Below are 14,251 nucleotides of genomic sequence, written 5' to 3'. Positions count from 1 at the left end.
TTACTTTTTCTTTATTCATTCCAATAAATAGATCTTTATCCTAGGATATGCCTACAACAGTTTAAAATGGAAGTTCATCTCAGCATTTTCAGCTTGAATTATTGGACCTATGTTTATTCGCTATATTGACAGAAACGGAATGTGTTTTGTGATATATTTACTGATGGTTTATTTGTTTATTGCTACAGTTTGATGATATGAGTGAAAAATACAAGAACATATTGATGATCATGAACATGAGCTTTACGTTCTTGTTCACGATAGAATGTACCCTCAAGTTACTCGGGTTTGGATTGGTAAGGCTTTTCAGCCTGCTATATGGTGTTGGTTAATACACAGAATTCAGATTTCTAATGATTTTAGTGTTGCCATAGAAATAATACAGTTAGACTTTAATAGGAATTAATCTTTTTGTGATAATGTTAAAAAAAAAAGTATATCGTGTTTCAGCACATTATGATTTTAGTAAAAGAATTAAATGAACTTTAAAAAAACTGGCAAATTTTATTTTTTTATTCGAATGTTTTCAAAGTTTTCAGTATTAATTTTATTATTTCAATGGCCACAGCAAGAGAGCAAGTTTGCACTTAACATGGGAGTAGATTAGAATTTTATGAATACTAACTCTTCATTAAAAAAGAAGTGCATTTTGTCAGATATCAGAACACAGAGATGAACTATAAAAAAGTAATAATTTTCTATCAGCAATAATAGTGTCAGTTTAAATATTTGAATTCTGTTTTTGAAAAAGTGAAAATATCTTTGCCTAATGATTACTGTTAGTGCTGAGACTAAATCTTTTTATTTCCTGTTTAGAAAACATCCTCTCTGTGTTTTGATTTGGTTTATTTTACACTAGCTTGCATTTTATGCATGCCCAGTCAATAGGTATTGATAATTACCATAATATGAGGGTTTGGAGAATTCTCAAGAACATAGTCTCACTAACTCAGTGCAAAAGAAAGAACGGTTCTTTAATACAATAGTTTTGGAAAAGTTATTCATAAAATTTCTTAATCTTCAGTATAAAAGGCACATAAGTGAGATATTGTTCTTTGAGGAGATACAATTATAATCTAATCATAAAGTATGCATTTTCATTATACACAAGAATGGCTTATGTGTTTTCACTCCTTTCCTTTGTTATCCTGTCTTAAATTATGGTTATTTTTCATAACCATTATAGTTGACCTTTTTCAGGTGTCAAGTATTCTGTCTGAAAGTTTGTATTGTAAGGAAAATTAAAATCTATAAAGGACACCGTGCAAACTGATATTTGTAATGTTCTCAATTTCTATAGTTTAAAGGGTTAGATAATAGGACAAAAGAAAAGGAGACTCAAAATTAAGATTTTGAAAGACATAAGACATTTGAAGAAAATGCATATTTTCTCACATATTTCCAGGATTTTGTGTTAATGCAGTGATTTAAGGTGTCTGTCACAGTGATTTAAAAGCAACATGGGGGTTTAATTCTAATGAAATAAAGATTTAATGAAAAAATTTACAAATGCAAAAAAATGTTAAAACACAATCTAAAGGAAATAATAAAAAAATTACTTTTGAATCACTGTAGATACTGTTTAAATTTTTTTTTCACATTTTCACTTCTTCATCTAAATTTGAGTGCATCAAGACACAACTCACGGAAAAGCTTCATGGGAAGATGTACAAGGCATCTTTGGTACTTTTTTTCTATAAAAACATATATTTTCATTCTGACATGCTTAAAATTTCAGGAAGACAATTCACAGGACAATATACAGATGAACAATAGCCAATCAAAGGCCAAAACACAGGAGGATGTCCTCATTTACATCAATATAACTTTCACGATATTGTTCTCAATTGAATGTTTTCTAAAGCTATTGGCTTTTGGAATCAAGGTTTGCCAAAGATAAATTAACCAATGTTGTTAGACCTCCCTGAGTAGTGTGTTTGCATGGTTAGCTTGTAACCTGAACATGTTGTCACTTCAGTGCCTCTCTCACACTGACTTTATTTTGTTTCTTATTTAAACAGATATATACCTCAGATTCCATTCCTCAGAAAAATATATGAAGAAAAATTGAGATTTTGTTTTTGGCAACTATATTTACCCGATAGTTTTCACAGATAAATTTTCTAGTTTCAACTTTGTATATCTTTGAAGGTTACATAGCTTTTAACCAATAATTGGGGTACAAGGTTTTAGAAAATTCAATGATACCACTCACAAGCATAATTGTTTATAAATACATTTATTAGGCATTAAATCTAGCATGAATTGAAGGGTACAAGTTTAAGTAATCAGCCATAAAAGACACTTGATTAAGAAAAATGATGAATTTCCAAAAAATCATATCATGACCATTTGACTTCCTAATGCAAAAAAAATATGCATAGCAAAACCCTCATCCTAAAATATATTTACATCAGAAATGTAAATTGTGTTTACATACTTCCTGGCAAAAAATGAGTTTAATCCAGGCTGTAGTTCACACTGATTTAGCTGAATGTTTATTAAATCTCTTTTTTGCTTAAATTGAATAATACAGTCATAACAGACTATCAATAAAGTAACATTGTGAATTTGCAATTAAAATGACCTATTGACAATTTGCTGAGCCTGAATGTATATTGATAAGCCTGTAACATTTTGTAAACTTTAACTAGAGCATCATTTCTTAAATGTCACAATCACATTGTTCCTTTAAGACTGATGGATTGAGCAGTTTAAAATGTATCCTATTATGGCATTATTCAAATTTGACAGGTCCAAACTTTCCCCAAAGTGTACCTTCAACTTTGACCTGAGACTGTCTATTAAAATAAATAATTTAAAGTTATTATTTCTAACAAAATTTACATATTAGATTATAAAATTGTTCAAACCAGATTTTCGTGATGACTGCTTCTTTTTCTTCATGATTTTTGTTTTAATTGTTCCTTTAAAGATTTCTTGGGAGCAAGTTGACTAGACACTATTATGTTTGTCCTAAACAAATGGTCCCAAGAAAATTATTTTTATTTGCTTCATGTAATGTTCTTATTCTGTTGCATAAGAATTATTGAATACTTAAACTATGATGGCTGTCAATGTTCCTGAATTATGACTTTGAGTTAAAATACAACTTCTGTTTTCTAACTTTCTTAGATAAAATTGTTTTACCTAGAATTCCACTTTTCTATGTAATACTGTTTGTATTGTGTTAATGATGCTGAAGACTGTAACATCTATAATGTAAAAAAAAAATTAAAATTAAACACAAATAGTTCAAAAGATTAAGGACAGAAACCAAATCACTGCACCAATACAAAAATTTTGCTTATAACATTGTTACACTATTAAAAGCAAGCACCTGCTATTTTCTGACTGATATTTGCTGTGTAGAGATTTGGAGAAATGATAGAATTAACTGGAGTGAGTATGCTGTTTCATTTTATCAAAAAAAGTTCAATTGTACAATTAAAATTAAAATAAAATTGAGAATGGCTGTATTCATTAAACTTAAGTTCTTCAGATTAGATTTTGAAATAAACAATTTATTAATTGCGAATCTATCATATCTGTTGTCATGCTAACTACACATAATTGATTAAAAGAGTGAATAAAACCAAGTTCTATGTGAAGAAATTTTTAAACAAAATTTATTATTACCAGTAGGTACTAATTTTCTGTCAGAAATCAACTGAAATAGCCTAATACTTATAAGATTTCTCTAAACAAAAAGATGAGAAAAAATGTTCAATGTTTAAGTTTATCATGCTTATATGCAAAGGTTTATTATGAGGCTATCAAACTTAGTACTTATTTCAAAGTAAGAAGAGTTTGTTTCACTATGCTAATTTCATTTAAATATACTAAATAACTATATGATATACTTTAAGCCTTTTTTAAATTATGATTCTTATACCAATCTATCTTGTATACTAAAAAATACCCTATAAAAATATATAAAATTCATTGTATACATAGAAGAATGAAATATTCAGTTCAATGACTTATAATTTATCATTAAGTGCATTCTTCGACTAAAACAAGGAACAATATATTACATTCAAACAAAGCAACTCATACACAAACATAATGACAAAATATAATTATTTTTTCAAAAATACCTCTTAGCTGACTGGAATGATGTTTCAAATAGTTAACTCAGATCAAAAGTATGACTATTTTAAAAATGCTTCAAATGTTAACTCAGAAAAATTAATAAAAAATAAATTATGAAAAAAGTTCAACTAGTTACATTAAAAAACCCTTTCTTTCATAGAGTAGGAGAATGTTGTTATAAAACAGGCCTGACAAGGTTATTTACTTTTTGACAGTTACATGCAGCATGCTAAATAGCTTTTCCCACCAGCTTTTAAACTGCTTTAGATATTTCCCATTTAGCTTTGTCTGTTTATAGCATGAGCTACAAGTCATCTTTGAGCTTGAGTGTTTTTCAATATAGCTCACTATATTATTGACCTTGTATATATTGCTAGTGTACCATTAGCCTGCAACATCCAGTATATCCTACATGTAATTCATATTATCAGACTTTTTATATGTATATATATATATATATTTTCGTTGTTTTCAATTCAGACTTATATATAAATTTATATATATATTTATTGTGCCTATTTATATATATATTTATTGTGCCTATCAATTTATATTTCCATGTTTTTCAGTGTATAATTTTATTAATCATGTTTTTCAGTAACTATATTTTAATTGGTTAAACATTGTGATATTTATTTTTTTCTAACATGAAATAAGGGAGATAATTTGTAATATTTTAATTTTTAATATGAATTAATGGAGATAAGCACTAGAAGCAATAGGTTACAATTGAGTTTTTTCCTCAATATAAAAACTATAAGTGTAGTAATTAAAAAGAAACATTTCGTTAAACTTGCAGGAATTTTTTTTGAAATAAAATAAAAAAAGTATATAGAATAATTTGTCTTTACCATGGTGATTTGTGAACATGGGACCATTAACAAGTTCACTTGATAGATTTTTTTAAGCTGTTGTGTTATTCACACATGTATTGAAAGCAGGGAGAAATGTTTTTTATTTTATTTTTCAGAATTATTTCCGAGATCCTTGGAATGTATTTGATTTCATCACGGTAGTTGGTAGTATAGTAGATGTTTTAATAAGCCTCATTAATATAGGGGTTAGTATAAAAACATGAATATAGGGGTTAATATACACACATAAATATAGGGGTTAGTATACACACATGTATATAGGGGTTAGTATACACACATGTATATTGGGGTTAGTATACACACTTATACAAACAATTTCCATTCAACACAACTGTTACCATTGTGAATCATTGCTTGCAATTATGCATTACGGTAATAAAATACAGGTTTTACTTATGCAATCTAGCAATTAGGTTGTTTTTTCTCAATATATGGTTTTGGTACATTCAAAGGAAACAGTATCAGTCAAATTTTGCTCTGAGTTAAATGACACTAACACAGACACAAGTAATTGAATGTACAACTAAGTCATCAAGCAAACTTGTAAAATTACCAGATTGTGAAAGCCACATTTCATGTCTAATGAACACAGTATTGACTTCTTTAGGCATTAAGACCTGGGTCCAGAAACCCTGAAGATTGCTAGTAGATGCATGTACACTTTCAACTAGCAAATGAAAAATCAAAATTAGGTTATGCTATTTGTAATGTTTCGATGAGAAAAAAACGAGGATGACATCAGCTTTATTTACGCAATTAAAATCAGTAAATACTTGACACACGATTTATATTTGTATAATAGATCATGGGCGAGGTAAAGTATTTCATCACAGTTTATAGGGCAAACTTCTTTGTTATTAGTAGATGTAAAAGTGGAAATTTTCCGTAATCCTAATTTTTTATACATCATATATACACAAGTCTGGTGTATCATTGATATTTTCTGTTGATAAAATTTCCACTTTTTTGCAAAACTTCAAAACTGCTTTTTTATATTAACTCATATAGAAGAATGATGATACTGTTGGCTTTACATGTTAATTATGTAATGTACTGTTTTAACATCAAAGTCTCAACTCTTCTGATATCGGGAATAATGTAATATTTCCTTCTACTCACACCTTTTGAAAAACTTATATTGCTATGACTTCATGCATGCATGATTTCATTTTGTTTTCATTTTTGGATGCATTTGAAGAGAAACATTCATATAAAAATGCACACCGTCCTTCACATTCACTTGTTTGCTATATTTGTAAAGCAGTAAGACCAATTCCCTGCTACTTACACACGTGTTGTTGTAATACCCATATAGAAGTATACACAAATAGGATAGACACAATAAATCATCACATTTATTTTTGACAAAGCTGACAATTAAATGTTAAGTTGGTAACATCTTATTGTATTGATTTTTGGTCTGTTATAAAAATATTGGAATGAGAACCTGAAGACATTATTTTCAATGGAAACATCCTCAACAGCATAGAATGAATAATTCATCAATACTTTGTATGCTGTTTCAAAAGAATTAATTGATTTTAGTTTTAAAGAAATTCATTTGTTCATATATTTTTTTTAACACTGATGATAGATATCGTTATTAGTGGATAAAAGGTCTTAACTCTCAACTCTTTACAAGTACACATGCATCATAATGGATTTTTGTGTTTTATACATATTTTCTTTAGCAAAAATATCAAGGGAGCAAGTTTGTGCAAGTCGATATTCATAATGATGAAATCAGTATCAAAATAAAATCATTTAAATGTCATTGTTCTTTTTCTCAGTTTTTTGTCTTGACAATATGTTTCATGTTTAACATAAAATTGAGAATGGAAATGGGGAATGTGTCAAAGAGACAACAACCGGACCATAGAAAAAACAACAGCAGAAGGTCACCAACAGGTCTCCAATGTAGCGAGAAATTCTCGCACCCAGAGGCGTCCTTCAATATGTTTCACTTGTGTCTGTTAGGACAAAATATGAAATTACTTGAAAAACTGTTTTAAGACATAAAACACATACAGTTAGTTGGTTCATTGTAGAAATGACACATAGCTTTCATTTTATTGATAATTTGTTGTGAATGGACATGAAAAAGTGACATAACAGCATTGTGAAGTGACATCATTGTCTATTGATTTCAAGAATCATGTCCTGTCCTTGGTCTAAAAAAGTTGATGCTTAGGATTAAATGGAAAATTTACTATTTGCCAATCACTAGTAAAAGCTGCATATAATACCTGTTCAAAAACTTCAGCCTGTGTATTATTGTGTATATAAATTAAAGTGAATAAAAGGATTTGTAGAATAAATGTCAATTAGATATCACCCCCCCCCCCCCCCCAAAAAAAAAAAATCATTTAGAGGTCAACATGAAGCCTATAATAAATCTTTAATTACTTAGATTCTAAATTTAAAAAAAAAATGTTTTAACAGAGAATATCAGATACAAAATTAACCTTAAATTCCCTTAAATTTCTAGACTTGAAATGATTTAAAGTTGGATATAGTAAATAGATACTTGTTTGTTATAGATTTTATGATGACCTCTTGACACCTTTTATTGGCATGCTCCATATATACTCAATTTATACAGAATTTTTGATAACTTTACGGATGCATTTTTCTAGAAGTTCTATACTGTTAATGCTTTTTATGCACATTATCTAACATTTTGTTTCCTTTAAAAGAATTCTTTATTATACTCAAGGAATAGGGAGTCTACTGCATTCACCTTGTCCATTCATCAAATATGTACGTCACACTTTTTTCTGGTGCTTTTGAGCACATAATGACTTCATATTTAGTCAGTTCCTGACAAGGTTAATGTGTGAGCACTGATTGGATCGGTCAAAGCACCTACATCTTGCTTCCCAATCCTATGAATTTTTCATGATGTTGAACTTTTCATCACACTTTTCTCATAAGACAACTGATTGGAATGACTTTATATTTGGTCAACAGCTAAACAGTGATGGGTTGAACATGTGTGTGCTTTTCAAATCTGTCAGACACTTTCTTCCTGTCTTCCAAAACTTTGATTTACAAGTGAGGGCTAGGCTCAACAACAAGAACATTATTGTTTATGTCAAAATTCCAAAACATATGACAAAATGGAAAACTTCATAAAATGGTTGCAGTATAAAGGGATGCTCTCCTTTATGGTACTTGATTTTTTGGGGGCACTTGAAGCATGATTAAAGGAAAGAATGCCTGTTTTTGATGACTTATTTATTAGCATATGGCATGGTATTTTGAAGTAATGATTTTTTAAAGGCATGCATTTTGTGTGTACAATTGGTCAGTTTTTTGTTCAATATCAACTGTGATGTTTTACAAGCATCCAAACTATTTTTTTCTTTCGAACACATGAGACTCGTAGATATATGTTTCATCTGAACTTTACATTAGTTATATTGCCTTCAACAATTATTTATTCCTTATGCACTTGATTATTACAGAATAGCTATGCAAGCTTCAACATTGGTGTCTTCCGGCTATTCCGAGCAGCCAGATTGATTAAACTTCTGCGGCAGGGGTACACTGTAAGACTGTTATTGTGGACATTCCTTCAGTCATTTAAGGTAAGATCCAACATGTCTTGTATTTGTTCAGTTTTAAAATTAGGGCTTATCATGACTGCTTTAGGACTATGTTCCTCATAATTGTAAATAATATGGATAGTCAACATTGCAAGTTGGAAAAAAAAATATAGGGTGTTAACCATACCAATACCATAGAATATGAAAATAAGAAGAAGTAGTATGAGTGCTTATGAGACAGCTATCTACCAGTCAACTTATGATATAGATGCAAACAACTATGGGCCATCATGCAGCCATTAACAATGAGCAAAACCATTACTTTATGGTAAGCTTAAATAAGGCCAAGATGTAACAAAATCTAAAGAGTTCAAACAGGACAACCAACTGTGTGTTTTATTTACACAATAAAAAAAAACACATTTGTTTATTTTACTTGTTTATTTGTATTGATGTTTATTTTTCAGTTCATACTGCATTTGTCTATTTAACTTGTTTATCTTCCAGGCCATACCATTTGTCTTATTTACTACTATTATTTATAATGCTGTTTATATTTTAGGCCTTACCATATGTATGCTTGTTGATCCTCATGCTGTTTTTCATCTATGCTATCATTGGAATGCAAGTAAGTTCTCATTAATTTATAGTCTTTTAACAGGGTTTATATTGGTTACCTGTCTGTCTTCCAAAGGTGTTAACTATGGGTAGAGTTTGTTGTCTCAGGGAATTTTTAAAGATAGTTTTTATGAAATCCTGATATTTTTGATGAATTCTAAAGGAACATTAAAATACCCACACATTATAGTAGTGAGTAATATTTTTTTATTTAGGTAGTATAATTACTTTATGTTGCTTACAACACTCCTTGCACAAAGAAAATCATTGTCAAAGTTTCTAATGGCTTCTTTGAAAGGGAATGATTTAATGTTTGGGTCTGCAGCTTGATAATGTTGAGTTGTAGAAAATTAGCAAGTCTACATCTGCCATGTAGCCACTTCCTGTTTGCCTATAGTTTGAAATTTTACAACGTTCAATGCATAAAGAAAATTTCGTCAATATTTTCTTGGCTCCTTGACTTATTATTTTATCTAGGATAATCAGTTATGCTCAGGTATAAATGTTACCTCAATCACTTGCATGCGGCAAGAAATGTCCATATTTTGCTGCCAGAAATTTTATCATTTATAGGTGCTAGAGAAAATTTGTGTGAATGATGATAATCATAATTATATTTAGAACATTAGTGTACCTTTAAATGATGAATAATACTTTATTTTTTGTTTTACAGGTGTTTGGGAACATTAAGTTAGATTCACATACAGCCATTACAAGACATAATAATTTTAGACATTTTTTCCAAGCTTTAATGTTGCTCTTTCGGTAAGTTTATAGTGTGTTTGTTACATACACAGCTATTTTCAATATTGTTTCTATGAAATGTCTTATTGCCTGTATAGAAAACCACATAAGAAGTCAACTGAAACATAAAATTTTGAACAAATTGAAACGACAAAAATGTATACAATTGATTTCAGAGGGTAAAATACATGTTTGTGAATTAATATCCCTTTTTAAGAAAAAAATCACCTTTAGTTTGAATGTGCTTGACCTATCAATGGATGTAGAAAAAAAAGTGTTGGAATTTTGTGATGATAAATGTTTTTACCTTTGTAGGTGTGCTACGGGAGAAAGTTGGCAACAGATAATGTTATCATGTTTAGGTGGACAGGAATGTGATCCGGAGTCAGGATTAACTGGCAAATCATGTGGATTAGATATTGCCTATCCTTACTTCATGACTTTTATATTTCTCTGTTCTTTTCTTGTAAGTCTTAAAAAAATATAATTTTTTTAATTCAGTTTATTTTATTAATGATCTTGCGAATATGCCATTATTTAAGACCAATTTTGAACTGCTTGCTCATTTGAGGAAACTACAGTGCCTAAAAAAATACTTTATAGTTAACTCTTGAATGTCATATTATGATGTGAAAATAAACAAGCATTTGATAATTGAAATAGAGATAAGTATCAAAATGATACCAGTTATACGCTGATATTTTGAATTTCTTGAGCATAAAATAATATTCATAAAAAAATAAAATTTGATATGAGAATTTATACTTTGATACCTGTGTTATGATAGTTTTTGAGGATATCATAATTTCATGTTAACAAGATTGATATTTTGAATTATTTCTTATTATGGCATGCTTATGTTTCTTAGGTTATTATTTAATAAGTGGACCATTTTGTTTGTTTCAGATGTTAAATTTGTTTGTTGCTGTTATAATGGATAATTTTGATTATTTAACAAGAGACAGTTCCATATTGGGACCTCATCATTTAGATGAGTATACACGAGTTTGGGCTGACTATGATCCTGGTGCTACGTAAGTATTTATTTGGAAAAACTTATCCTACAGTAGTTTAAACATTAAAGAATAACATGGCAAAAACTACTTATATAGGCCATCATGGAAAAGTGAAAGAGTACATCATTAAAGAATCAGAGAAAAGAGTATTATACTTTCTCCATACATAATGCTATTTATCATTATTTTGTTTAAATAATGAATATATAAGATTGTTTATTTTTACAGAGGAAGAATACAGTATACAGACATGTATGATATGTTACGAAACATGGAGCCACCTGTTGGCTTTGGTAAAAAGTGCCCAACAAGACTTGCTTACAGAAAGTTGATACGGATGAACATGCCAGTATATCCAGATTCAACTGTCCACTTTACAACTACGCTTTTTGCACTGATAAGAGAATCTTTAGGAATCAAAATGTCTACAAGTAAGCTGGCAATTCTATTTATTGTTTTATGTTTTAGTTATATATTCAGTGCTTCTACAGCTTTTAAGCACATTGTTGCAATGTGTCATTTGAACTATGTGTATTGATGGGTGTCTGTCATTGTCATTTTAGGTTTTGTCATCTTCAAATGATGTAATTTATTTTCCTTAATCTTGTCCTCTGGACCCTTGTTCCAGTATCAAGCAAACTTTATAAACCTTTTCTTTTTAACTTACCACCATGACCAATATCATGAACATAGAAAGGGGTCAAATCTAAGTAGTTGTCTAATATCTAGAAAAAACAATGTTAGCATAATGAGACAGCAAAGAAGCCAAAAAGACATCTCCTTGGTCATCACTCAAATGATCTTATCCTTGTACAGCGGTATCTTATGTATTTTGAGAAAGTCTAAAGTTTACTTAAGAAGATTCATGCATAACATTTCTTGTGATCCGATGCAACTGAAACCCAAAGAAATCATATTTTGAAAGTTAAAATATCACATTTACCCTATTTCTCCAAACCCATTTTGAAAATAAAAACAATTTATGATTGTAAGTTTGTATTTGTAGCTGAAGAAATGGACAGAAAGGATGGAGAAATGAGGGAAGTAATCAAAAAGGTTTGGCCTGCTCAGGCAAGAAAAATGTTGGACCATTTGCTCCCACCTAATTCTGGTAGGTTTTTAAATTTTAGGAAAAATGTTTGTTTGATAAATATGTTAGCCATTCTGTCATTCTAAACTGTCATCTGGAAGGGTTTTATTACAGATATCCAGCTGATTTTGTAAATGGTTTATGCATTTGTTCGGTTGTTTTTGTTTGTAATTGTTACTGCTTGCTAACATAATCTTTAGGGCCTTATATATGGCTATGGATATATGGACTTTCTAGACACTTTTTGTCCTCCATATATGAATTCAGGTCTATGGTATATCAAGGTAAAGAATTAAATAGGCTTCTTGTTACAGGAGACTTGATTTACCAGTAGACTGAATAATGGGCCTTAGACTACTTGTTTATGCGTCATCAAAAAAAATCCTGTCAGATATTTGGTTGGTGTAATCCTAATATTTACATTTTTCACAGTTATTATTTTCTGTTACAGAACTAAATGGTTTTAATCTGAGTGTTGGGAAGATTTATGCTGGTTTAATGGTTGCTGAGAATTGGAAAGCGTACAAAGCAAGTCAGTCAAAAGGTGGACCTTATAGAATGGTAAGACCTGAAACATGTCCTTTTATTGTTAGGCTATGATTGGTCCTTATAGTACAACAGAGGCCAACTAAAATGCAGTTTTTGTATGTATTTAGAATGAAAATGGTGGACAGGGGTCAACATAAGCAGGAAGAGTTTTGAAGGAAGTGTGAGTACCGGTGGAGGACTGACTTGGAAATTTGGATCCAATCTGCTTACATCATGCCAAAACTTATTTCAATTGTTTTTTGTGCTAAATTCCAAATGGAAGCAGGCTTATGCTTGTCTTAAAAACAATTGCATATAACAATTCCTTATTAAAGCAGAAATGTTCAATAGGCTGTATCATATACAATTGTCATATTCATAATTCATAGGACCCAAAAGTTAAAGTGTACTGGGTATTTTAAATGTCATTGCTTTGAAAATCAAAGAAAACAGGGAAAAAAAATTGATGGAGAAAAAATTTATTGAAAAATGACTATTCCAGCTATAGTCTTATTTTTGAACATGGCACACATTCAATGACCTTGGACTTTTACTTTCAGGAGGAAAATAAGGAGGAGGTTAGTAGAGGTCGTCGTGGAAGAGTCAACCTTGGTTACAAAGATGACCATGACCCACATTGTGACACTGAATGCTAGCCTCTTATTCTATTTTTAATATTATTGCACTTGCCTCTTAACTTGCCATATTAATCTTAGTAATGCACTTTTGAAGCAATTTCTTGCACAAGGAATATTTAGGTTTACTTAATATGTGCAACTGAAAACTGTCTGAATATCAGCTAAAATTTCATGAGTTTCATAAAGTTTACAAGACATTGGTAGTGTTTCTTTGAATTTTGTTTGAACGGAGAGATAATAATCTGCTATTTTTCAAAATATTCTTCTTTTATGTCCATGGTAACAATTTCTTTATATCTCATATTTTTGAGGCTTTATCGTAAAGAAAAAATTCCTACAAATTTAGTTTCTTTATCTTCATATAGTTAAATGTGGGGGTTACCTGGTCAATTTCAGTCATTATTAACAATATCACATGATCAAGGTTAATTCCTTGTGCACTTCATTGACATCTAATAATAATTATCTTCATGTACTTGATATGCATGCTTTTTACATATGGCACTTTTGACTCTTTATATCTTGCTTATGTGTAATTAGCATGTGCAAAACTTTGCACAATTACTGCTCTTGTTGCAATTCTATTTTTTGTACAATATTTTTTTTTTTACTAAAATGCAGTCTATCTAGACTGGGTATGTGAAAGTCACTGCTTTGAGCATTTATATGTAGTAAACACCAAATTTAAATATTCAATCTTAGTATTGGTTTCTATCAATTCAGATTGACATTGATTCTTATATATAGGCTACCATTTCATGGTAAGATGTATGGTTTCCAGTAAAAAATACACACATCAACTTTTACTCATACATGGTGTTTTTAAAGCAGTTATGATCAGTTTATTACACACTAATTAGGTTGCTCATTTGTTTTCACTAAATCTTCTCTGATCATCGAGTTTTTCTTTAAACCATCATGGAAACAGAATTTATTTCTACTGTCATATGATTAACACAATACACTACAAGGTTAAAATAAATATTTCTAAGGAGTAAATACTACCAGTAAAGTACTTAATATTAATTTCCTATCAGTCAAAACTCTCTCACTAAATCTTGACTTTAGGTATCTTTTTAAGGAGTAAATATGGACAGTG

At 29.9% G+C, this 14,251-nt stretch overlaps 1 protein-coding gene across 3 annotated transcripts in view; it reads left to right on the top strand.

Annotated features, from left to right (window-relative positions):
* Nucleotides 1-14,251, top strand: part of LOC134706827 (voltage-dependent calcium channel type A subunit alpha-1-like) — a 119,234-nt gene that overhangs the window by 95,437 nt on the left and 9,546 nt on the right. For 2 of the 3 annotated variants that reach the window (XM_063566130.1, XM_063566131.1), the window contains exons 35-45: nucleotides 1,739-1,885; nucleotides 5,066-5,155; nucleotides 8,438-8,560; nucleotides 9,081-9,146; nucleotides 9,810-9,901; nucleotides 10,196-10,346; nucleotides 10,787-10,914; nucleotides 11,125-11,327; nucleotides 11,903-12,007; nucleotides 12,438-12,547; nucleotides 13,075-13,092. In XM_063566130.1, coding sequence (XP_063422200.1) covers nucleotides 1,739-1,885; nucleotides 5,066-5,155; nucleotides 8,438-8,560; nucleotides 9,081-9,146; nucleotides 9,810-9,901; nucleotides 10,196-10,346; nucleotides 10,787-10,914; nucleotides 11,125-11,327; nucleotides 11,903-12,007; nucleotides 12,438-12,547; nucleotides 13,075-13,092 — 1,233 coding nt within the window. Of the gene's footprint in view, nucleotides 1-188; nucleotides 297-1,738; nucleotides 1,886-5,065; nucleotides 5,156-8,437; nucleotides 8,561-9,080; nucleotides 9,147-9,809; nucleotides 9,902-10,195; nucleotides 10,347-10,786; nucleotides 10,915-11,124; nucleotides 11,328-11,902; nucleotides 12,008-12,437; nucleotides 12,548-13,074; nucleotides 13,093-14,251 lie in introns of all 3 variants that reach the window. The other variant, XM_063566132.1, reaches the window with a different exon arrangement.

Source organism: Mytilus trossulus, chromosome 2 (genome assembly GCF_036588685.1).
Source record: "Mytilus trossulus isolate FHL-02 chromosome 2, PNRI_Mtr1.1.1.hap1, whole genome shotgun sequence".
In the NCBI taxonomy this organism is placed as follows: Eukaryota; Metazoa; Mollusca; class Bivalvia; order Mytilida; family Mytilidae; genus Mytilus; species Mytilus trossulus.
This window is presented reverse-complemented; position numbering and strand designations above follow the sequence as displayed.